The 25,442-nt window shown below is 36.7% G+C and overlaps 1 protein-coding gene across 1 annotated transcript; it reads right to left on the bottom strand.

Moving 5' to 3' along the window:
- Nucleotides 1-4,551: 4,551 nt before the first annotated feature.
- On the bottom strand, nt 4,552-24,468 carry LOC129748508 (protein takeout-like). The gene is made up of 4 exons (XM_055743157.1): nt 23,954-24,468; nt 6,023-6,260; nt 5,777-5,910; nt 4,552-5,596 (listed from the first exon to the last, which is right to left on the bottom strand). The coding sequence occupies exons 1-4, from the start codon at nt 24,021-24,023 to the stop codon at nt 5,292-5,294; spliced, it is 747 nt and encodes a 248-aa protein (XP_055599132.1). The 5' UTR covers nt 24,024-24,468; the 3' UTR covers nt 4,552-5,291.
- Between the last annotated feature and the right edge of the window lie 974 nt (nt 24,469-25,442).

Raw genomic sequence — 25,442 nt, 5'->3', positions numbered from 1 at the left:
CTGTTTGAGCCCCCGCACGCTTTGGAAAATGAAGTTATGGCTATTTTTACCCTCAATTCCCCTACATTTTTCAAATTGTTAAGAAAATGCATGTTCGGACTTGAAAATTTTCAATCTTTTAGGTCGTATCTTATGTAATTTTTTCCGAGGAACCCAATAAAGCCTTTTTGAGCCACCGCACGCTTCGGAAAATGGAGTTATGGCTATTTTTACCCTCAATTCCCCTACATTTTTCAATGATTTAAAAAAAAAGCATGTTCGGACTTGAAAATTTTGAACCAAATGGAATGGATCCTATGTGATTTTTTCCGAGAAATCCAACGAAGCTTATTTGAACCACCGCACGGATTAGGAACAGGAGTTATGGCTGTTTTACCCTCAATTGCCCAACATTTTTCAAATAGCTCAGAAAATGCATGTTGGGACCAGATGATTTTTAACCAAAAGTAAAGTATTTTGTAGAGTTTTTTCCATAGAATCGAATGAAGGCTGTTTGAGCCGCCGCACGCGTCGGAAAATTAAGTTATGGCTGTTTTACCTTCAATTCCCCTACATTTTTCAAATTGTTAAGAAAACGCATGTTCGGACTTGAAAATTTTGAATCTTTTGGGACGTATCTTGTGTGATTATTTTCGAGGAATCCAATGAAGCCTGTTTGAGCCACCGCAAGCTATGGAAAATGGAGTTATGGCTGTTTTTACCCTAAATTCCCCTACAGTTTTCCATTATTTTGGGAAAAAGCATGTTCAGACTTGAAAATTTTGAACCAAATGGGTTGTATCTTATGTAATTTTTTCCAAGGAATCCAACGAAGCCTATTTGAGCCACCGCACCAAACAGAAGTTATGGCTGTTTCACCCTCAATTTCCCTATTTTTTTTTTCAAATAGCTCAGAAAAAGCATGTTCGGACTTGAAAATTTTGAACCAAATGGAACGTATCATGTGTAATTTTTTCGAGGAATGCAAAGAAGCCTATTTGATACACCGCACACATCGGAAACAGGAGATATGGCTGTTTTACCCTCAATTCTCTCTCATTTTTCAAAAAGTTCAGATTATGGTGATCGGACTTGAAAATATTGAACCAAACGAGACTTATCTTATGCATTTTTTCCGAGGAATCCAGTGGAGGCAGTTTGAACCACCGCATGCTTTGAAATAGTGAGTTATGGCTGTTTTTACCCTCAATTCCCCTACATTCTACAATTCTACATTCTACATTCTGAATACATTGACAAATTTAGGAGAATGCAGGGTAAAAACAGTCATAACTCACTATTTCAAAGCGTGCGGTGGCACAAATAGGCTTAATTAGATTTCTCGGAAAAAATTGCAAAAGATAAGTTTCGTTTGGTTCAATATTTTCAAGTCCGATCATGGTTTTTCTGAACTTTTTGAAAAATGAGAGAGAATTGAGGGTAAAACAGCCATAACTTCTGTTTCCAATCCGTGCGGTGGCTCGAATAGATTCGTTGGATTCCTTGGAAAAAATTACATAAGATACAACCCATTTGGTTCAAAATTTTCAAGTCTGAACATGCTTTTTTCTTAAATCATTGAAAACTGTAGGGGAATTTAGGGTAAAAACAGCCATAACTCCATTTTCCATAGCTTGCGGTGGCTCAAAAAGGCTTCATTGGATTCCTCGGAAAAAATCACACAAGATACGTCCCAAAAGATTCAAAATTTTCAAGTCCGAACATGCGTTTTCTTAACCATTTGAAAAATGTAGGGGAATTGAAGGTAAAACAGCCATAACTTAATTTCCCGAAGCGTGCGGCGGCTCAAAAAGCCTTCATTCGATTCCTCGGAAAAAACTCCACAAAATACTTTACTTTTGGTTCAAAATTATCTGGTCCCAACATGCTTTTTCTGAGCTATTTGAAAAATGTTGGGCAATTGAGGGTAAAACAGCCATAACTCCTGTTCCTAATTCGTGCGGTGGCTCAAATAGGCTTCGTTGGATTCCTCGGAAAAAATCACATAGGATCCATTTCTTTTGGTTCAAAATTTTCAAGTCTGAACATGCTTTTTTCTAAAATCATTGAAAAATGTAGGGGAATTGAGGGTAAAAACAGCCATAACTCCATTTTCCGAAGCGTGCGGCGGCTCAAACAGCCTTTATTGGATTCCTCGAAAAAAAATTACATAAGATACGACCTAAAAGATTGAAAATTTTCAAGTCCGAACATGCATTTTCCTAACAATTTGAAAAATGTAGGGAAATTGAAGGTAAAACAGCCATAACTCCATTTTCCAAAGCGTGCGGTGGCTCAAACAGCATTCATTCGATTTCTCGGAAAAAATCACACAAGATACAACCCATTTGGTTCAAAATTTTCAAGTTCGAATAAGCTTTTTTCTGAAATCATTGAAAAATATAGGGGAATTGAGGGTAAAAACAGTCATAACTCCATTTTCTGAAGCGTGCGGTGGCCAAAACAACCTTCATTCGATTCCTCAGAAAAAGTTACACACCATAGGTCTATTTTCGTTCAAAATTCTCTGGTTCAAATCAGTGTTTTTCTGTAATGTTTACAAAATATAGGGGAATTAGGGGTTAAAAAGGCACTATATCTCCGTTCGTAAGCGTGTGCGGCGTTTGAAACTATGTCCAATCAATTCTCCGGAAATTTTCACAGAAGGAAAGTATATTTTCATAGATTTGGGTCATGTAGCATGAAAGATATTGAATTTCTTCGCGGTTTGTACACTTTTTTCCCCATTGTGCAACGGTTTTACTTCTCATCATAGAAAGTCTGTTTTCTTAACAAACGACGCTTTTCAGCATCGAACGACGCATACCTAGTTTGTTTTTCTTCCCCTCTCTAGTGATCAGTTATTTTCTGAGTTACTATCGGTAACCATCAAAAAATCATCATTCGTTCTTGATGAAAACATTGCGCGAAAACGATGTCGTATCATGCTTCGCCACGAATGCTTCGTGAAGTAAAATGATTTAATTCTAGGAACGCAACAGGTGCCCAAAAACTAAATCTAGGCCAATATTGGCTTATTTTCCCCTCAAGTCGTTATCCCGGGAATTGTCATCCTAGTATCATTCTTCCTTAAGGGTCTGAGTTTGGGCCATAATTAACATCATCGTCATCATGTCCCGCTTTTTTGTTGAATGTCCCGCTGTCCCGGTTTTTCCTCAGAATGTCCCGCTTTTTTTTCTTGGAAATCTTTTACAAATTTGACTGACTAACACTGGGAAAAATCAAACTTTAGTCTTGATTTTTCCGTGATGAACAGAAAATCATTAAAATACGTCTTTTTCTCAAAATTAGCAGGATTTTCATAGTTTATATAATACAATACTGAATAACTCTAAAGTTCTTAACATTACAGTAAGATTATGATTTAGTTAAGCATTCCTGGATCACGTCCAACCAATGTATGAAGAAAAGTTGGTTACGTTGCTTCCAACAATTATAAATTATAGAAATTCAGAGTTTATTTTTTCCACCGGAATCTTAGTTAAACTGCCTTATATTACAAACCACTCTTTTCGTCAATTGTTCAAAGTATATAAAGATGGAAGTTTACTTGAGTTTTCAATTTTTAAACAAATTTTTATACAAATTACACAAAGATTTCTTACGTGGTTTCAAATCCACCGTTTGCATGTACGACTTGAAATATTTTCTCCCAAACTTTGTAATTCGCGAAAACCGGGGAAAATAACAGGGCATATGGCAAAAAACCTTTGTAAATAGAAGTCATGTAAGAAAAACTGAGCGAAATCAGTCAGCGTTAAAAACAAAACCTAGTGTACTTTCTATGGCTGATGGTAAACGTATAAGTTTATCTTTACAATTAACCGTTTTTTTAAGTTTTCTCAAATGTCCCGCTTTTTTCGGCTGTGTCCCGCTTTTTTTTCAAGAAATGTCCCGCTTTTTTCTGAAAGTATCTGGCAAGCCTAGGATAAAAGGTTTTTAATCGATCCTATGAAGTATCCTACTTACAATCCTTCCTTCATTCCTCATTGACTAATAGGACGTGGCCAGCGCCGTCATTGACCATTTTCAAAGGGAGAGCATGAGTTTTGTGCATTGTGAATGAACTGCTAGTCCCAAGCACCATTCTTTTGGCCCTTGCACAAAACTGATGGTCTCGATCAATCACGGAGTAGCGACCATTGGCGAGGTAGCGCTTGTTCTGCTTAGCCACGCCAGCGATCGTGGAATTTGAAGTGCATAAGTTGAGCAAAGTCTAATGAAATATGTTATCTGAAGTTTTAAATGAAGTATCATATCTAAGCACTTCAAGTTCAATGATTTAAGGTGGAAATGAATAGTCAACAGAAGCTAAACTAGACACAACACTGCTAAGGGTTTCTTCATTCTATTGATCCTGTTGTTTTTAGCCGTCAAACAGTGTTGAGGTTATCAGATGTTTTTCTAAATACCATTATTTCAATTACATTCGAATTCGGTGCGGAGGTAACACATAAAGGTGCGGAGAAACACATAAGAGAGTCGGAAAATCAGCACTTATTTCTCGCACCATTGAATGAATTTTCGGATTTTTTAAAGCGAAACAACCTCTTTCGTTTTGATTATTTTAATGTTACATTTCCAGAGTAAACTCTACCCTAAAAAGACTTAATTCTACTTCACATTTCAGCGTCATCACTGGTACAGATTCGATATTTCTATTATCATTACATAGTTAATTCTGTTAACAAGTTTCAGTAAAAATCTGAACAAGATCGTACGAAAACAATCCGAAAAAGACACGTCACCGACACCGTCATATCCGGACGAAATCGGAAGGTTTAATTCAGCTACAGCCACTTTTGGAATCCCAATCTGCTAGATTTCTCGATTAAGTTGCAGGAGTTTGTATCTCAGATATGGTTAAAAATTGAATTCAATCAATTCTCTAGATAGAGTCTAACTAACTTTTGTGAGATGGATCAGATTGTATCACCAAAACTTGAAACCTCGTTTGTAGGATTAAACCTGAACCGATTTCTATCACATTTCGCCAATTGCGTTGACTTATCATGGGTTCAGAACGTGTCCGCATTCCTCAAGTTTTGTCTTATAGCTTATTTAAGGGAGGAGGATATGAGGGATTAATTATCATGACTATCACAAACGGTTTTCTTTCGTTTGATGGTTTGAGGATGGGGATCGGAGGGTTAATTGAAACTAGAAAAGATTTCACCAGAAGAAGGTCACGCTACCTAGTGTTTGTTAAGTTTCAACAAATTTTTGGTTTAAAGTTTTCCCGACCGTAGAGCAGGAAAATAAAAGGAGTTGACTGGCAACACTGGACACATTTACTTGGCCGGGAAGATGTCGTCGAGGGTGGACGTCTGGAGAATTTCGTTGGCAGTGTTCTTGAAGGTTTCGGACAGCGATCGCTCAAGGCCGGGCGTTAGCTCATCCAGGAAGAGGCGTGAGTTTTCGTTGATGAACTGATTGCCGACCTGGCTCAGAACCGGATCTCCGTTGAACAGGTCCTTCATGTCGAAATGACCCTTCTCGATCTGGATCTTGACGGCCAGCCGCTTGACTCGCATATACTGTTTGCCGTCCTTCTCGTACAGCTCGTTGAACAACTTGACGCGGGCACGATTGTTTTCTGGAGAAGAAATAGAATTAAAAAATCAATTCAAAAGGTCTTACCGCGATCGAGACAGTCAGAATCTAGATCTAATAATTGCATGCACAGTTAACTCCGACGCATGCTCAAATCGATCACCGTTAAAATGATTCATTAATCAACACGCAACCCCCCGTAAGCCCACTACTCGTAACTCACCGATAGTTCCCTTGAGATCTCCGACGCCGGCAATGTTCAACAGAAGCAGCTTGATCTTGAGGTCGTACTTTCCACGGAAGGACAGCTTCGGCAGGTACACGTTGAAGTCGAAGGTCAGCTTGTCGAGGTTTACCCTGTAATTAAGTGGGAAGGCGAGAGTTAAATCGTTGGGCCTAACTAGTTGTACCTAAGTAAGTAATTATGGAGCTCATTCTCTCTCCCTAGTCTCCAAGCACTTAGACTCACTTCAAATTGTCGATCTGGAAGTTGCTTGGGCCGCTGACGAGCAGGTCGCTGAAGGTGGCCTTAAATTCTGCCCCGCGGTCCATATTGACGGTGGCCAGGGCAAGTGGTTCCAGCGGCGGGATGGTGAAGTCATCGCTGATCTTCCCGGTTGCTAGGAGGGGTCGCAGCGAGATCACCGAATCGGTGACGCACTTGTTCAGATTGGGATCGTTCCGGGAGCACACCTTTATGCTGGGAGCTGTAAAGGAAAAGAAAACACATCCTCATAAATATCAGTACACTCAATAAAGCTTTTCGATCAATGCAAAAAAAAACTCTTCTTCTAAAAACAAAATTCAACCCCCATGCACCACAAATGTAACCAAGTGATTAGTATTCCATACTGGTAATACTGTAATCACCTATTGACAATCTTAAACAGGTAATCATCAATAGTCCATTATTATGGAGGGATTATCGATCGTTTCCTCTTGATTATTTCTTGGAAATTTCTGGTACGATTGTGCATAGGAATTCTAACCGTTCGACAAACCACCTACGTCGAATTACACAATACAAAAGAACAAGAATGAAATCAACATAATGATTTTTTTAATTCTGCATTTTGAGTATAAATTTCAATTTTGCAAAATGCAAAAGCGATGAACCTTGATTTCATATTTTCTGTAAAAATAAAACTGTTGAATCGAAACACTATCGTAACTTGCTCAATCATAGTTTGAAAGCTAAAATTTTAAGAAATTAATGCAGAAATTAGTTCAATGGTTTTGTTGTAGCAGTTAACCTTCAGATGTGTCAGATTTTAATATTTTTTTATTTATAACAGCTTGTACCTATAAGTTTGAGGTTTGATGTATCCTCAATCGTTTTTTATTTTGGTTGTTCACAATTTATTGTTTGTTATTCAAAAATTTTCAAAAGAAAAAAAGAAAGAAAATATTTTAAATTAAGAAAAAATATCAAAGAAGCTTATATTAAGGGAAAATTGTGAAAAATGATAACAAATCATGTTTGCGAGTTTACATAATAAATTTGGAGTTGAATCGTCTACCCCATATTACAAAAGAAAACAAACAATTAAACAACACACATAACTGGAAAACGTACACTTTTGGCACGGAAATGAAATGTCCAGATCTAGTGAGACAAACAATTTATATACTGCGCCTTCACGGTATTCCTGAAACTCTGTGTTGAAAAATTGCTAACCCTGAAGAGCTTGAATTTGACCCTTTTTTGACGAACAAATAACGTTATGAATCATACTACGGACTGGTTTTCATTAAAAAATCATTAATTTACATTTTGATATAAACGAAGCAAGCATTCTGAGGGGGCATCTGTTTATTTTCATATAGATAGAAGAATTGTACCAGGCGCACGCGTTTTTTCGTCTTTTATGAAAATTATGTGAATGTGAAAATTATGAAAATTATGTTGATTTTGTTTTTACGAAATTTACGTAATTTGGTTGGCGAAGGTGTGCGATATTTCAAATAAGAAAAAATGCTGATTCAAACTACAGTGGCAGTGTTGTGGAAGTGAGAGGGGAAGGGAAATAGTTGATGGTGTTAGAATGGATATATTGGCTGTAAACTCTATGAGCTGAACTTTTCCAAAAAGCGATGATCCGTATAGGGATACCGAAAAAACAGTAGAATTCCTGCTCAATTAACAAATGAATAGTGAAATGGAACGATTTTTTACAGGTCAATAAGAAAAAAATCTACAAGTTCATACATCGAATAATCAAAATCAACATCTTTATCTCGCACTCATATAAATAAATATCAATATATCATAGAATAGCTATCATTAAAACTACTATTCTACTATAGTATTTTAATCTTTTTAATGATTTTTTTCGAAGGGAGGGGGATGCTTAAACTAATTATATGTTCTTGTTCTTTCACTGTTTCTTTTCAAGAGAGAGCAAAGGCACTATCCAAGGTCAAAGACCAGAAATAATAATGCATCGAAATCCGAAACAAGTTTTTATTATATCGAAGAAAATGCAATACGTACTGAAATCGTAAATTTTTAAGTAATGAAAATAAGAAAAAAATGTAAAATCATTAATAGGGATTTGGATCATTTCCATCCACAGAAGGACGAAGTCACACAGACCACCATCAAGAAGAGCAGAAATTTAGCATATGAGGCCCTCAGAGCCAAAGGTTGTAAGTGACAAAATGGTTGATTTTGAGTTATTGATGCCAAACGATTTTCCATATTTTAAACTATATCTGACGATGGTTTCAGATTTTTAGAATTTTATTTACATACTTTTACGTTCCATAGAAAAATAAAAAATTTCGAAAAAAATATGGAAGATTGCCAAACACAACAACTTAAAAGCCTATTTTCTCGAAATAAGTTTCCATACACTCATACCCCTTTGGCTTCAATATTTGCTTCCAACGTTAAAATGTCCCTTTTAGTCATGGAAACGTATGGTACTGTTGTCCACGTTTCTTCCTCCCTTGGTTCCAGTTGTCTCTGCGTCCAATACTGCACACTGGGCCCGTCCAAGTTGAGATGAGTAGTAAATGTACTTTTACTACTCACCGGTATGCTGACAAGATCTGGCTGTGTACGTATCATAGCATAAGTATGTAGATAGAAGAGTCGTACGACAGAGAACAGAGATACATGATGGAACATCTTAAGAAAAGTGTGTAAAATTTCGCTATCATTAAAAAATACGTTAAAAATTGGTTTGAAGTGGTGCAAGCTATTGTGCCATTCAAAACTTACAAAATAACTTTAAAATAGCTCAGTTTTCGAAAAGGCCTAATCCTATATAAACTTATAAATAACTACTGAGACAGTCAAAGTTACTAACACTTTTGAAATAAGTTTTCGCACTTCTTGAACGATTATTGGGGTCAGAGGACGCATCGGTTATGTCCAGTCAAATAGGAATATTCTTGATGATTAGTTCTAATTGTAGCCATCCCAAAGCGGGTTACTTCTCAATTTAAGATTTTTTTTTTTAATAATGCAACATGACGAATGTGTTAAGAAAGTTTATAAGCGATTTTCTTGTAACATGCAAAATAACTCACGAAGTGGAAAAGAGTAGGCGTGTGCTGAAGCGTCAACACGCGTTTTTTCTTCGTGCTGCGGAAAATGTTCTCAAATAGAAAGAAATTGATTGGATTTTTTAAAGTTTAAAGCTCAAAAGAGGAATATTGTTGTGGAAATTTTTTTGATCATTAATTGCAGTGAACCGACCCGAGTGTTGTGAATATCTGTTTTGTCTTACAAGAACCGGTGTCAATTTTATGTCTGAACGAGATCTAGATTTTTGAAGGAGTTTTTTTTTCGACCTCGCAATGTCCTCATTTGTTTTCGTGAAAATACAATAATCCTTATCTGTTTTCGAGTTTCTTTTTCGAAATATGTGTAAGGATAGCAGTGACGATTGTGCTATACAAAATATCAGCAGAAGAAAAGAAATCCCGAAAAATGATTCATAAACACTTGCTGGATAATCAAGCAACAGTGACTGGAAGGTGCAGGGATGATCGCCATTAGTACAACAGGACCATCAAATATAAATCTGCCTCCTTCTCTCATCGCCTATCAATGAACTTTGGTGAGATTGTTTCATTTTATTTTAATTATATTTATAGATATTTCGTCAATCCTATTTGCCATGTAGGATTTTCCACTTAAACATCCTTTCCCATTCCTTTCTGAAACAGCTTTATGGGTCGTATGAGTTCTCTGCACATAAAGAGTTATTTTTGCTGTTTCAGATAATCCCTTCTATGATTACATTGACTTGTCACGGTGTGCATGATGGTACCACACTGATATTCAAGAGCAGCACTTGCAATGAATATTGAATCCAGATACTCATTTTGGCATCTTGCGTTGCTCTTGATTATCAGTTGTTCCTCGTGTATCAGCCAATGCAAGATGTGTGTAGTCACCCTATGCTATGCTATGCTATGCTACATGCAAAACAACTCATACGGCGTATTCAAAACTGACAAAACTTTTGTTTTTCTAAGGTTTGTTTTGGCAGCCCTTTTTTGTATTTTTGGAGACAACTGGCGGCCCAGACAAAAAACTATAATTGTTTAAAAAAGGTCGTGTGAGAACTTCAAAGTGTTCTCCACCAAGTTACTAGTGATCATCAAAACCCGCTCCCCGAGAACCATCAGACCAAACAAAGTTGGCCCCACTAGTCCATCGAGCGTAGGAGCCCCTGAATAAAAATTTAGCCGGTAAGTCTAATCAGATTATCTCAAGTGTATTAAAACCAGTTTATAAAATAGTCAATGTTCATTTAAATTGACAGTTGATCTGTTTTATGTTTTATGTATGTATGTTCAAAGAGGACTGCGAGGCTTAGAAAGATTTGTTTTTCTGGTGAATATGATCAACCTTTCCGAAAAAAAAACTGATCACAACCGTCGAAATAGGGTTTGTTTCTTATTTTTCATTTAAGGTCGATCTTGCCTGAGCACACCCTGTGAGCTTGAAAATGTATAAACAAACATCCTGATGAAAAGGAGAGTGCGTTTTATTAACCATCAATTTTGTTAAAAAAAAACTCACGGATAGAAAATGTACACTGGCTATGTTTTTTTCAAAGTTGCGGAACCTCGTACTTGTGGCATCCTGGATATGCCTCTGACTCTCTTAAGTAGATTCCATCCACGACATTAGCGATAGCAGTTGCCAGCATAACATAAAGTATCTAGTTATCGATATTTCCATTTGTGCTTAGTCTATAATGAACCCTGAGAATGGGCCGTTCTGAGACTTCACAGCAGCGTTGTCAGATCTACGGATTTCAAGCATTTCTACGGAGCTCTGAATCGATGCTCAGAATCTATGGACTTTCAGCATTTCCTACGGAATTTCTACGGATTATCGAAAAAATTAACGGGATTCTGCGGAAAAACGAAAATTTTACCTGACGACCAAAAAAAAAAGGTCATCAAGTTTCATTTTGCCAAAATCAGTACATTTTTGATTTTTCGTCAAATCCAAATCCGGTCTTGAGCGGTTTGCAATCTGGCAAAGCTGCCTCACAGTATTTGCCCAATTTTAATGGATATAGGCAATCTCGACGATAGTGCTCCGTTTCGGCTAGAGATTATGAGATTAGAATTAGCAGCTCGGAGCAGCTCGCTCAAATCAATGATCGGCTCGTTTTTGAACCAACCGTGGTTCAATTTTTTAAAAGCCACAGTTCGTTCGCTCTTTTTGAAAAACCGGTTGAAATGAGCGGCTTTTGAGCTGTCGCGCATCACTAGTTTCGGCAATGAAATGTGAAAGTTTTTTTTAAAATGAAATTGATTGCATTTCAACAAAATCATCTGGCACCTCGGCCTATGATACTGACAGCAAAAACACGGGTTTAAAATGGACGACCATTCAAATTCATACACACGAACTCAAAACTTTTTTGTACTGGGCTCGTTGTCTATTCTCTGCGTTGATATTATTGAAACTTGATTTAAAAGAAAGTAGGTAGGATAAAATATCTAGTTTTCTACTAATTTAGCTTGTTTTCCGAAAAAATGTTTCAAATAGCTCATTAAATTGTATTTTTCTGCTCAAAGATTATTGGTTTTTGGCTACAAAATATTTTCTTCATTCTCGACATTTTCACGGTCAAAAGTCAAAACAATAAATTTTCAGTCAATTTTCACAAAACCCTATCGGTAATCTAGATTTTTATGTGAATCACCAGGGTTAGTTTTTGCCTGTTTACAATATCTGTTCCAAATAGAAAAATAAAATTAAAAATGATTTCTAATGATGAAAAAACTCAAATAACAATGCATTTTCTCTTAATCGGTTCAAAAAGCATTCTTTCGAGATTTTTTTTTTCATATTTTCCTTTCATTATTTTAGCACTTAAATTGAAATAAGAATCAAACTAAATTTTTAGACATTGGTTTTTTAGTTTGAGCTACAGAATCTTTATCTTGATTTATTTATTTATCATTATATAATAGAAATAGCTCATATGAAATAGATTGGAATGATTGGATCCGTCTAACATACGCGTAAGAACCCTCATCATTTGCATCAACAGGTTACAATTTAAATCTAAACGATACATCATGACATGAATCAAAAGATTTGGTTTGGTTCATATCTGCATTGATAACAGAACCAAAAAAACTCATGTTATACCTACAATAATAGCCGGAGCTTAGTTTTTCCTGGAAAAAAGGTGTTAAGTGAGGCAAGTCAAGCTAAACATTTTTACATCGCAATTGAAATTCGATCTTGACCCTTAAAAATGACCATACAAATGCGATCGGAAATATCAACGCTCACCCTTACAGTGGCCTGATCGAAACCGATCGAAGTCAATCGACAGTTTTGCAGCAGGCACCTGATCAGAATATTAATTTGGGGGTAGCTATTGACGAAGATCTGTTCAAGAAACTGGCACACTTAACCGAACGCTTGCAGCCTCTAATCCGGAGGAACTGTAAGAAGTTTCGCGCGTTCTATTTCAAGCGGCTTCAACTTAGGTGTGTGTAATAACCGTGAAACAGGCACGTGCTTAAAATTACCGATGATGTGCACCCCGGCTAGTGACCATTATCAAGGAGTATCGGTCTTATGACAGTTTACTACCGAGAGTAGCTTTAGCTAGGTAATCAGTAGCTTCACGCCTTTACTTTTTCTTACGCAAATCTTTGATTAGAAAAAGTTCAGGTTGTCATTTTCCTATCAATGATTGTCAATTTGCACACCCTAAATTAGCATCTGTGTTTCGTTTTAAATTGGCTTGAATTGTGTAACTTTCGATAAGAATAGATCACGTGGTTCTCCACGCGCTTTTACCCGGTTGTTAGTTCCCGATGGAATTTTTGTCCGGTGGATGTAGATCATAATTTGAAGTTGATGATAAAGGGTTGAGCTCACTCAGTAGATTAACTAGGAAATTATTTTACAACACGATTTTAACCGTGTAATTATAATGACATTAAACAAAAATGTTTATCACAAGTGTGATAGTGAATGATGATAAATAGTTTTTATCAATCATTCCAAATTTTACATTCATCTTTAATTTTCTCCACTTTCAACAATCATAAGTCATATGTGAGCTCAAACATGAACGGTTCATCGGAAAAATCATTGCCGTAGATTACATGTATTCATATAAAGTGGGGAAAAATTTGTTGCTGGTAGAGTATAAGCTTATCATTGTAAGAAAATTATCGAAACACTTAAGTCAGCCAAATAAACAGGTGGCATGCTCGTGCTGGAAAACGCCAGATGAGATTGAACGACGTTAAGTGGAAATTCAGTTATGTCAACTGATTTCCATTCAGCTGTCTGGATTTTCTTTCGCTGCGCATTAAGTATGTATGCAGCGAATCAGACGATTGTTAAGTAACAAACATTCGCTTTCCGTCGTTTAATATTAATAAGCGGAACTGAAACATTACGATTTAAAATATTTCTGTGTAGGTTTCATTAATTCATCATACAGTCAAATTAAAGTTTACACTTACGATCAAAATTATCAAATTCATGTATCTCTTTTGACATAAGGTACATCAACTCAGAATATTTTGATGAATTGTAGTATTTTTGATTCATTACTGGTGAATTTTTCATAAACAAAACATTTAATATAATACATTTAAGCAAAGTTGTAGTCAAAGTCAATTTTCGCATGGACAAAATAAGTTAGTACTCTCAAAAGCATTAACAGATCGCCTTTTCTCTGCATTGAAAACTTGTTTCGTTTTCTTATAAAAAAGGATTCTATTCCTTGCAAAACTTGTCGGAGCTAACGGTTTTATTGTTTGTTTATACTTTTTAAGGCACGATTGAATCCGATAAGGTGGTGAAAATGCAAGTTTCCGTAGAAACCCAAGTTACCAAAAGTCACATAACTACTTTATTTTGAATTTCTGAAGTTCACATTTGGTTGAATAAAAGATACTCGGTAGAGTTTCTCTCGAGTGCCTTTTATCGAACTTCGAACGAACATTGAAGTATTATTAAACATTTGTGTACGTGCTAAGAGCTTATAAACGATTAATGTACATTTGTGACAATTATGCTTTTTTATGAACTTTCTATGAACCGTTTTGGTTCGATGAGGAACTGTTCACGAACTTGTTGGTTCCCTGAGGGACTGAAATGAAACTTCTCAGTGAATAATTCTGAATATTTTTAAATGAGATTATGGAATGAAATTCGCGTTTGCTTTAAAAAGATTTTTTTTATCACTGTTGCTGGAAATAAGGAAACATATTGTAGAAAAAAACTGAATAAAAAATTTACGTGATTTTAAATAATATCGCGAATTTTTGCTTGTATTAAAATTGTATTGAATATTCGTTTAACATGAGTATATGAGTTTATCCAAATTTACTTTACAAATTTACTTTACTGTACATAACAGCTTTTATCTTGAGATTCAGAAATAAGAAAGAATACAACAATACCACAAAGGTACAGTCTAGAAAACTGTGAATGAGAATCAGAAATTAGGATTCGGATTTTACGTCTAAAACGTGTGACTTACTAACAAACAGAAGTTTGTCAGAATGCATTGCAACTGAATGAGAAAGTGACCCAAAACATCTAGTAGATGAACCTGAGATCTAGAATCCGGATTCAATGATTTACTAAACCTCGACAGAGAATCAGCAATCCAGCTAGTCTTGCAGAAAGTTGTGAAGCCTGACTTAGACTGTTTTATCAAAACCACACGTAAACAAGCAAAATAAAATGAATTGTTATTGATGTAAAAGTTCAATGTGAAACTATTAAACTGTTATCTACAAATAAATTCTATGAAATTACAGATTCTTCTGTAAAGGACCAAAACTTTAATTCAATATACACAAAAAAGCAACAAATCTGAAATAGAAATTATAAAAAATCTGATTTTTCAGAGTGGAAAACTTAAAGAAAGTGTTTGGAGCAGCGTCCTCTCGAAAAATTTGAAGTTGAAAAGTGCAGTGACCGCTAATTAAACACAACTTGAGAACAAATTTCAACTTGAGAACATAATTGTACCTAATTATTTAAAAAAAAAATGTCTTTAAATTATACATCAGGATCCTTCTCAAATTGATCAGACAGAATCACCAACGTAGCAAAATCACCAAAATTGATCTCAATCGAAACAACTCCTATAGGGTTAAAATTTAAAAATTTAAAAATAGAATTTTGAGAACAAAACCATCAAAAAGTTCAGTTGTTTACGCCAAAAGCTTTATAAAATGTAAATTTAAAAAAAATTCTTACAAGCTTCAGTCATTATAAATGCTTTGAATTTTACAGTTTTCCCTGAATTCGCAATAACAGAAACAATTCGTTTTCCCAGCCGTGTTAAAACACAGCTATCATCACCCTTTTGTTAGTTCCATAAGAAAGAACCAGAAAGCAGTGGGCGCTGCTTGTCAAAAAGTTTTGCTGCAAATCGCTAATGAGCAAAGCAACCTTTGAAAATAACAACTTGTTTGCGCTTGATTTCACTTTTGTACTAATTACAAATGTAAGTTATGATTTACATAATCAATAAAAGCATTTCTAGAGTAGTTCAAAGCGATTCCTGTTATCAAGTATTAGGCTAGCGATCAATAGTGTCCAAGTTTTTAAACTTTTTAATTATCTTTTATGTCGATGATCGTGTTGGGTATAAACTGCGTCTTGACTATTCCAAACAAAAGCATTTAGATATCATTCAGTTTAAGCTGGTTGGCTTTTTTCCTGTTTCAGGCTTTTCAATTCCCCATTTTTTGATTTTACTGAAAAAATTCACGATTAAAATTAATAATTATGATTGGTTGATATTTTAAATGTACTTACAATCTGAGACTTTAAGCACAGATGAACAAATGTACTAGCTCAAACAAAATATCCTCAGAAACTTGTGTAAAATTTCACGTGCTCTCGTCGTTAAAAATTGACAAAAACAGTGCCATTTGCTTGGTTTGATAGACAATCAAAAGGTTCTTTCATTGCAGTAGTTCATTGCAGTTTATGCAATATTGTCGCGAAAATACATCGGGCTGCGGCTGCGACACAGCATTTCTTTTAAATGTCTCCCTTCGAACTCAACACATAAATATTACGCAGACTTTAGACGTTGCTTTTTTTCGTCCCATGAAGCCAATATGAAGCGAGATAAGTGCTTCGGACTTATAAAGAAAAAAAGCATGTCTTCAGCGAAAACTCTACAGAAGCCACATTTCTCAGCACTGTTAAAGGCCTTGATGGAAAGACTAGAGAAAAAATAGAAAAAAAGCTAGAATTTTGGTTTTGAAAAGTGGTATCTTTGCAACAAGTGTGGAACCACTACTAAGATCAATTTCGTATGCACCGAATTGGACTGGAAAAAATGAAAATACCTTCCAAGATTTTATCAACACAAAACGAGCTGTTTGAGCCAGTCTGTAACGAACGCTCGTCGCCTATGGTAGCTTTTATTTTTTCTTCCGCGGGTGTTTGAAGTTATGACATTGATGATGGTGTTTGGTTCGATGCAGATTTGAATTCCTATTTAGTACACCAAGTTGTAGTAATGTGAAATTTTTGTAAAGTGACGGAGTTTTTGTTGGGGAGGATAGTGTTTGAGTTCTTTGCAGTGATTTTGTGTTCGATCTGTGGTGCGCTTCCATGGAGTGGAGAAGACGGGGCTTTATCGTACGCAGAAGTCGGGCTTCGCCCTGGGGTTCATGCGTACATGTGTGTGTGGCAACGAAGAGCTGAATGGGCAAAGTCAGGGCCTACTGTGTAGTTCGGAATTTCGAATTTAATCTTTGAAAATTAAATTGGTGGGCAGTTGTTACGTGTTTCATGTGGGGTATTGTTGGTGCGAGTGGAATATCATGATGATTAGCCTAAGCATAAAATTTTCCTTATAAACGAAGGATGTGTTTCCAGTTTTATGGTCTCGGGAGAGAAAATTATTTTGATTGTGCAGTGCATTCTGATTGTCGTTTAAAGGGATTTAAAGGGGATCAGTGATAAGGTGAATGTGCTTGGGCGGGCTGGTAATAAATGCATTAAGTTGATGTGTTGGATTTGATATGACGATGATACAAATGATAAAAAAAATTCCTATGAAGGTTTTGAAATCGGAAATAAGTTTATTTAATTAAAGAATTTTTATGATGAACATATGTTTCCTTCCAAAATTTACATTTTTTAATTCAAATTTTTAAATCCATCGCAACTTTATGATTTGACAGTGTTTAAATAAAAGAGGTGGAATAGAAAGATCAAATATAACAAAATATGTGTTTCATCAATTGGTTATCGATTTAAATAATTTTTTTTTTTTTAATCAAAATGTAAATGTGAAATATGGTATTCCACTAGTTTTACAAGGATCTTAACGTAGGGAATCTGTTCAATTAAACCTAAATATTTTATTCCAATCGAGATGCAATCATAATAATGTTTTATTTCATTTTCAGGTAAACCAACGGTAATTTTTTATTCATTTAGTTATATTTCCATAAGCGTTTATTAAGAAGTAGCTTCTGCTTCACTCCCACTTGTTATAACTGTATAATAATTAAATAGATTTTTTCACCTATTGCTGATTTTTTCATTTTATTTTTATTAAGTATATAGACAATTTATCGTTTTATTTGATCATTGTATTCAATATTGTTATATATTTTCTAGAGAGAATGCATCTGGGGATAACCTGAAGAAACTTTTACAAGCGGAGTGATAGCCAACCATTGTAGGTTTCTGAAGGTTGGATGCCTTCTCTCGACGAACCATCGGCCGTGGAAGCCTTTGGGCCAACCACACAGACATAGGCAGGACCTTGCTACCGATGGGGGCCCATACATACATACATACATACATACAAAACGAGCTGTTTGAGCCGGAACCAGCATTATAGCCGAGAAAATTGCAATCAGTGATAGAAAAAACAATAAAACCGAAGAAAAAACGAAAATCCAAATAATTATGAACGTTTTTTTAACTACCAGCCTTTTTATAAGATTATGGTAAATTCCAATAACATTTATTTTTCAAAAAAAATTGTTTTTTTTATAATAAAAAATTTAGCAAGGACCAGCGTGAGAGAACATTAAAAAGGGCCATCCATTTACCACGATAACAAATTATAACAGGAGGAGCACATGTTTACCAGCAATTAATATAAAAATACAACGGCACAATATGGCATAGAGAACGTAAAATAATCTTATCTGCTCCTGTTGAATGAATAACCTCGGTTGAAGTGAAGGAACTGACTATTTAATATGTATTGATCATCATTACATGAAACTGTAAGCCAAAATTCATGACAGATAAAATTTTTACTCTCTACGGGATCATTCTTCATTTAAACACATGTATTTTTTTTAAATTTTTGGTAACACATTTTTTTCAAACAGACAACTATTACAAACGTGGCCCCTAGCCATCCCCACTAAGGGGTAAGAATGGGCCAATTTTATTTGTCTTATAATTTTTTCAAAAAACAATATTTTTCAACCAAATTTTGTGTAGTTGTACTTGTACATATACTATTTTAGAACAAATCTACTTTTATTTATTTTCTAAACAAGCTCAATTACAATAGTTACCTCATACTCGTTACCAGTACCTCATACTCGCAAGGGCGCACTTGTATATTTCTCAAACATAAATAAATAAACATTGTAGTCGAAAAGACTGCTGCAATTTATTAAATTTTTTGCGTTAGTAAACTTATCTGGTTTATGTTACCTCCATTTTTTTTTTACTATAGGAGCTAACTAACAACTTAAGACAAGCAAGGTTGCCGAAAAAAATTCTGTGTTTTTGCCAAAAAAAATCTGATTTTCTGTGATTCAACCCAGAAATTCTGTGATGGTTTTCTGTGATGGAGAAGGCATTAATTTAATTGAAAATTCATGTAATGTTGGTTTTTTTTTTACAATTTACTTGAGAAAAATAAATTAAAATAAACTATATTATCATGATATTTCAAACGAATGAATATTTTTAAAATAATATAATTATTGACAAATGTACAAAATTCAAAAAATCTGTGAAATCTGTGAATATTTCCAAAATTCTAAGTACTGTGACACAGAATGTGCGATGAAAATTTGCTCAAAATTCTGTGGAATTATAGATTTTTCTGTGATTTCGGCAACCCTGAAGGCAAGCCAGGAGAACCAGTTATTTTATCCAGTTGGATTTTAAATTTAAGATCCCTCGCAGCAATACCGATTCAAGGCTTCTTTAAGCGGGTATTTTCACGAATCATATTTGTTTCTATATAGTGCTTAATGCTTGTTAGAAGCAATTAGAATAACTGCTTTAAGCTAAAAATATTTTCATTATGCAAATCGCAAATTTGTGTCGAAACTTCAACATCAATTTACTCGATACTAGTCGAATAGTAATACGACCCATTCAAAACTGACATGATTTTTGTAATTTTGTGTTGTTCACTGTGCCCTTTCTTTTAGACAGTTCTCTCCAATGTCCTTGGAGAAATCTGGTGGCGTAACAAAAAAACATCAAATTGTTTCAAAATGGCCGTTGTTACTTAACACACTTTTCCTGGCTAAGTTGTACATTTGTTTATCTGTGCTTAAAGGTAATTTTCAAACTTTTTTGAAGATAGCAAATCGTTCCTTAGTAAAAAAAAATGTTTTTAAAGCCTTTTTTGGTTGTCACGGGAAGATAAATAAAAACGAAAAAAACAGAAGGCTATCATTATGAAAATTAAGTGTCCTGTCTGTTTGTTAACTCAGTAAAGTTTTGACCAGTAAAAAAACAACGCCCCAACGCCTCGATGCTATAGATACTTCTTCCCTCCTCTTTCGAGAATAAGAACGTTGAGTATCGTATCCTGTAATAAAATACTTATTGTATTAACTGTGTGATAAGGTTTTTACGTTTACAAAATCTTTTTTCTACATAGGGAAGATTAGCGTTTTCTGCCGTAGAATCTCGCAGCGAATTCAAATGGATGAAGTCAACAGAATGATAGAGCTACAGCTTTGGCCTATTGATAATGTGTCGGAGAGATAATCAGAAGACTCGAGTTCGACTCCGGATCGAGGCGATTTTTTTTTTCATTTACCATTCTTGATCCATGCATTTTGCCTTAAACGGTGATTCGAAGATCCATCAAACAAAGCAATAACAACACACACACTCATACTTTATTTTGGTTTATTCATGACACTTTACCATTTTGTGGCATTCGTGTCTAAGCAAAACTCATACATGATGTTTCTGGTGCTTTTTTGGCGGATGATGCAAATGTATAATGCAAATTACAAAATAACCGATCAGGAATGGAATATGAAAAAAATCGCCTTGACCAGGAACTGAACTTGAGTCTTCTAATTACCTCTCCGACATCTTACCAATAGGCTAAATCGTCAGATATGAAATAGTCAAGGTGTAGCTCAAAAGGCGTTTTAAAATTTATTAGAGTAAAAATAAAACATAAGGTCACTTGGGTATCCCGAGATGGCCGAACAGAAAATCAAATTGACCACATCTGCATCAGCCGAAAATGGAGAAGGAGCCTTCTTGATGTCCGCAACAAACGAAGCGCAGACATTGCATCTGACCATCACCTCGTCCTTGGCGAGATACGACTGAGAGTTGCGCGTGTCCAACGGCGCGAGGAGAAAGTCGGGTGTCGATACGACGTCCGCCGGTTGGAGAATCCAGAGGTGAAAAGGGCATACGTTGAACAGCTAGAATCCCGAGCCTCGGAGCTGCCGACAGACGGAACAGTCGAAGAACAGTGGTGTGGAATCAAGAATGCCTTTATCACGACGAGCCATGGTACTCTCGGTAAAGTTTGTGGAAGAAGAAGTGAATGGATGTCGGATGAAACTTGGAGGATGGTCGATGATCGGAGAAAGGCGAAAGTCGGAATTGAGCAGGCATGTACCGGGTCAGCCAAAGCAGCCGCCCGCTTACGATATGCGGAGCTGGAAAAGGCAGTTAAACGAGCTTGTAGACGAGACAAGAGAGCCTGGACAAACTCCCTAGCCGAAGAGGGAGAAAGAGCCGCCGCCAATAGAGATATCCGATTACTTTATGACATTTCTCGCCGCCTCAGTGGTGCAAGGACTAATGCAAGAATGCCGCTAAAAGACCGAGCAGGTCAGTTATTGACCGATCGAACAGATCAGCTCAAACGATGGACTGAGCACTTCGAACAACTCTTCCGAGTCACGAATAGCGATGGCCAACAGAATCTGCAGCTCGAAGCGCCAACAGTAAGTCGCATAAATGGCGTCAACTCGGAAGCGCCTTCGCTGGCTGAAATAGAAGCGGCAATCAAAAACATGAAATCCAACAAAGCACCTGGGATCGATTGCATCCCTGCTGAAATGCTCAAAGCCGACCCTGCCCTATCAGCACAAATGTTGCACCGTCTTTTCGCTGACATCTGGGATACTGCAACATTCCCGGCCGACTGGATGCAGGGTATCCTCGTAAAGGTCCCGAAGAAAGGAGACCTGACAGAGTGCGGTAACTGGCGAGGCATAACGTTGATCTGTACAACCCTCAAAGTACTCTGCAAAGTGATCCTGAACAGGATCCAGGAGAAAATAGACGCTACACTCCGACGGCAACAAGCTGGATTCCGATCCGGACGATCATGTGTGGACCACATCACAACGCTACGAATCATACTGGAACAAATCAACGAATTCCAGGACTCTCTTCTGCTGGTGTTCGTTGATTTCGAAAAAGCATTCGACCGACTTAACCATGAAAACATCTGGGCGGCTCTAAGGCGACGAGGGGTCCCAGAGAAACTAGTCCATCTCATCGAAGCACAGTACGAGGCATTTTCGTGCAAGGTCTTGCACGACGGTGTCTTGTCCGAACCAATCCCGGTAACTGCTGGAGTGAGACAAGGATGTATTCTATCACCGCTACTTTTTCTCATCGTAATGGATGAGATTCTGATTGGATCGATTGACTGTGCACCGAACCGAGGATTGCCGTGGAATCCTTCAACAATGGAGCAACTGAACGACCTTGACCTGGCTGACGATATTGTTTTGCTCGCCCAAACACAACCAGATATGCAGAGCAAACTCGACGATCTCACCGAAAGTTCCAAGGCAGCAGGTCTCAAAGTCAATGTCGGAAAGACCAAGTCGATGGAGATCAACACAGGAAATCCCTCCAGTTTCATGGTAGCTGGGCAACAAGTTGAGAAAGTGGAGTGCTTCCAGTATCTTGGTAGCCAGATAACGCCTGATGGTGGTACCAGAAAAGACATCGAAACCCGGATAAGAAAGGCCCGATTTGCGTTTGCGAGTCTCCGAAACATCTGGCGGTCACGCCAGATCTCTCTACGAACGAAAATCCGAATCTTCAACTCAAACGTCAAATCCGTATTGCTGTACGGGTGCGAAACTTGGTGCACATATGCGGTAACGACGCGAAAACTGCAAGTATTTGTAAACCGCTGCCTGCGGAATATCATCCGCGCTTGGTGGCCTGGCAATTGGATCTCGAATGAGGAACTACATCGCCGGTGTCATCAAAGGGCGCTAGAAATCGAGATTCGGGAACGTAAGTGGAGATGGATTGGGCACACGCTGCGAAGAGATGAAAACGAGATTTGCAGAGAGGCGCTAGATTGGAATCCAGAAGGTCATCGAAGAAGAGGCAGACCCAGAAATTCGTGGCGGCGAAGCCTAGCCGCTGAAATCCGAACTGTCGACGAGAATCTTGACTGGGACCAGGTGAAGACGCTGGCTCCGGATCGTCAACAGTGGAGGTCTTTTACCACGGCCCTATGCACCGGAGGATCGGCGCGGGATCATTAAGTAAGTTAAGTAAAAAAAAAATAAAAAAATTAATGAAAATGAAAATTGAGGAAAATTGTGTACATCATGTTGCGGTGCGTACATTATAGATCAAGGTGATTTAACGATCATAAGAGCTTATTTTCAAGTGCTCATCAATTATAATTTTCGTCACTTGAAAACCTGGATGGTTTTTTTTAAATATTTTTATAAATATGACAAGGAGATTTCTATTTTGCTGAAAAATAGGAACTACAAAACTGTTCCTCGTGAAAATTTATTTTAGAAAACACGTATTTTCTCAGCAAGGCGGGGTACCCAGTTCGCTCCATGTGTTCGTTATGTCTACCTCATTATAAGCTATGTAACATTTAAACAAAAAATCATATCAGTAATTATAAAATAAAACAAATTTCAAATTTTATAATGATCGAGTTCTAGTGAATTACGAAAATAAAACAAAAAAACTTCATGTTTTCGAATGCTCTAAACAGTTTGATTGAATACGAGAAGTTTTGAAAAATTATACGCTACTTTCACTTGAAAAACAAGCCATACATTGAGCACAAATCATCAAATGGCTCTTGAAAACTTCAGAAAGCCGTTTCCAAAATAAAATTAAAGTAAGTATATTTATAACACTTCCATATTCAGGCGTACGAAGTGGGATCTCCAAATTCAACATCAAACAGGCAATAACAGGTCCAAATACCTCATCCGAATCCGTTTTTTTGTTACTTTTAATATTCAGGTTAAATTTATTGAAATATAGGTAAATATTTTTTGTTCAACCTTTTCATTTATAAATTCATCGCAAAATTTGTAAAATGATGTAAAGGATCCAATTTTAAGGTTTTGAATATTTTAAATAATTTCAAATTTTGAAATTTCAAAACTCAAAACAAGTCTTTTAGCTTAGCTTAGCTTAGCTTGATTGACTACTCACATCCACCTTTAATCATTGAACCCGAAATGCTTTATTCATAGTTTGAAGTAATAGATTATAATTGATCAATTTCGTTTGATTTCCTTAGTGTTTTAATTCAAGTTTTATTTCATCATTATGACAGTTGTGTCAAATCCAATGCATTTCGATCAAAACTCAAAACAAGTCTTTTAAAGAAATATTTATTTTTCTGCTCCAAGATAATATACTTACGTAATGCACTGAATGTGCTATCTATCCTGAGGATAACAACGAAAATCAGAAAGGCGGTGATTGATTTCATTGTTAAATCTTTTCTAAGCGATTTATCACGTTTCTTTTCTTTCTTTTCAGTGAATTTAATCGTTCCTGCAACTTTCACGATCAACTACGATTGACCATGAACTTGATCTGGGTTGGTCTTCCGGTGTATCTCTCGCACTTAAACACTGAGAAATTTCAAATGTGCACTTCCTGCTCGAAAGGGTTCGACAACTGTGGGCTTCACTTTCTTCGAACCGGTTTATCGCTATCCTTGGCAAAGGTTAATTAACTTCTTCTTTCAGCACCTCTTCACCTGAGCACAGATTATGTTTTGTCGTTTCGAGAGAACAATCTTCACTTTTCACAGACAGAAACCGAAAGGTCCTTTCTTCAGGATCGATTTTCTTTTATTTTTCTGGACTGGACAGGTTTTCTCAACCGCCACTTCTTCGAGATTTTAAATATTCTTGGCCGACAAACCGACGAACGCTGACTGTTTGCAAGATTGTGCAACCGGGCATCTTTTATAAGAATGGGGGGAATGCCGCCGCCACGCGACACAGGCGTCGCAAAGCGCAAGGCGTCGCCGTTAGGTTCCCGAGACGCCTGCTGCGCGACGCACTCCAAACAGCAAAAATAAAAATAAACAAAACCACACCGGGGGATGAAAGCTAGAGCTACCAGTGTGTCTGCCTCGATGCCGGCATACGCCATAAATCGCGCGCCGCCCCGATTGAGAGGAAAAAAATCAAGCTCAACGACATATCATAAACGACGCTGTTCCCAAACAAGATCCGCTCTAAAAACAAGAATTTAATAGCATCCCACTGTTCCAGTGAGTAAAAACAAATCATTTTGTTACTTTTCTCCAGGACTTTTAAAAAAATCAAAAATTTAAAAATAAACTTCAAGTTGAATAAGCTTAGAGGGGCCTTAGAAGCTTCTTGAAGCTTCAATACATTGTTTGTATTGAAGAGGAATTGAGTCCGCAGCCAATCAGAACTGGTGTGTGCCTCAAACAGCATTATATTTTGGTGGCGCAAGCTAAAAATAAGCGCTATAAATCCGGATCCGGACAACCGAAGTCAAAGGAGCCAGACGAGGGTGTCTGGCTCGAGTGGTGACAATCAATTTCCTTAGAGTATGCAACCTGTTCGTTCGGCCCATGTTAAGGACTGTATGATCAGAGGCTCTTCGTTTCTTATGGCGCGTGTGCGCTCAAGATGATTTTGTTGAACTGTTTACTCATGTTACGCGTCAAGGTGTCAGCGGTCCTCAGCGTGTTGAAATCTTTTTTGTTAACGAGACTTGATGTTCGCAAGATTTTTGCTCTCCATCATAGAAAAATCCCAAAAATTATGATCTTTTAAGCGTTTTAGAAATAATAGTAGTTCATGAAAGAATGAAATCTGGCGCAGTCATGAACATTCCTCCAATGTTAAGATTTCATGACATTTTA

This window comes from Uranotaenia lowii, chromosome 2 (assembly GCF_029784155.1).
Source record: "Uranotaenia lowii strain MFRU-FL chromosome 2, ASM2978415v1, whole genome shotgun sequence".
Lineage (NCBI taxonomy): Eukaryota > Metazoa > Arthropoda > Insecta > Diptera > Culicidae > Uranotaenia > Uranotaenia lowii.
This window is presented reverse-complemented; position numbering and strand designations above follow the sequence as displayed.

Bases quoted from the DNA above. Each gene is read 5' to 3' on its own strand.
- LOC129748508 (XM_055743157.1), bottom strand. From the start codon at position 24,023: ATGAAATCAATCACCGCCTTTCTGATTTTCGTTGTTATCCTCAGGATA. The intron at 6,261-23,953 runs GTAAGTATATTA...TTTCCTTTACAG, and splicing joins TAGCACATTCAGTGCATTAC to CTCCCAGCATAAAGGTGTGC. The intron at 5,911-6,022 runs GTGAGTCTAAGT...ACTTAATTACAG, and splicing joins TTCCAGATCGACAATTTGAA to GGTAAACCTCGACAAGCTGA.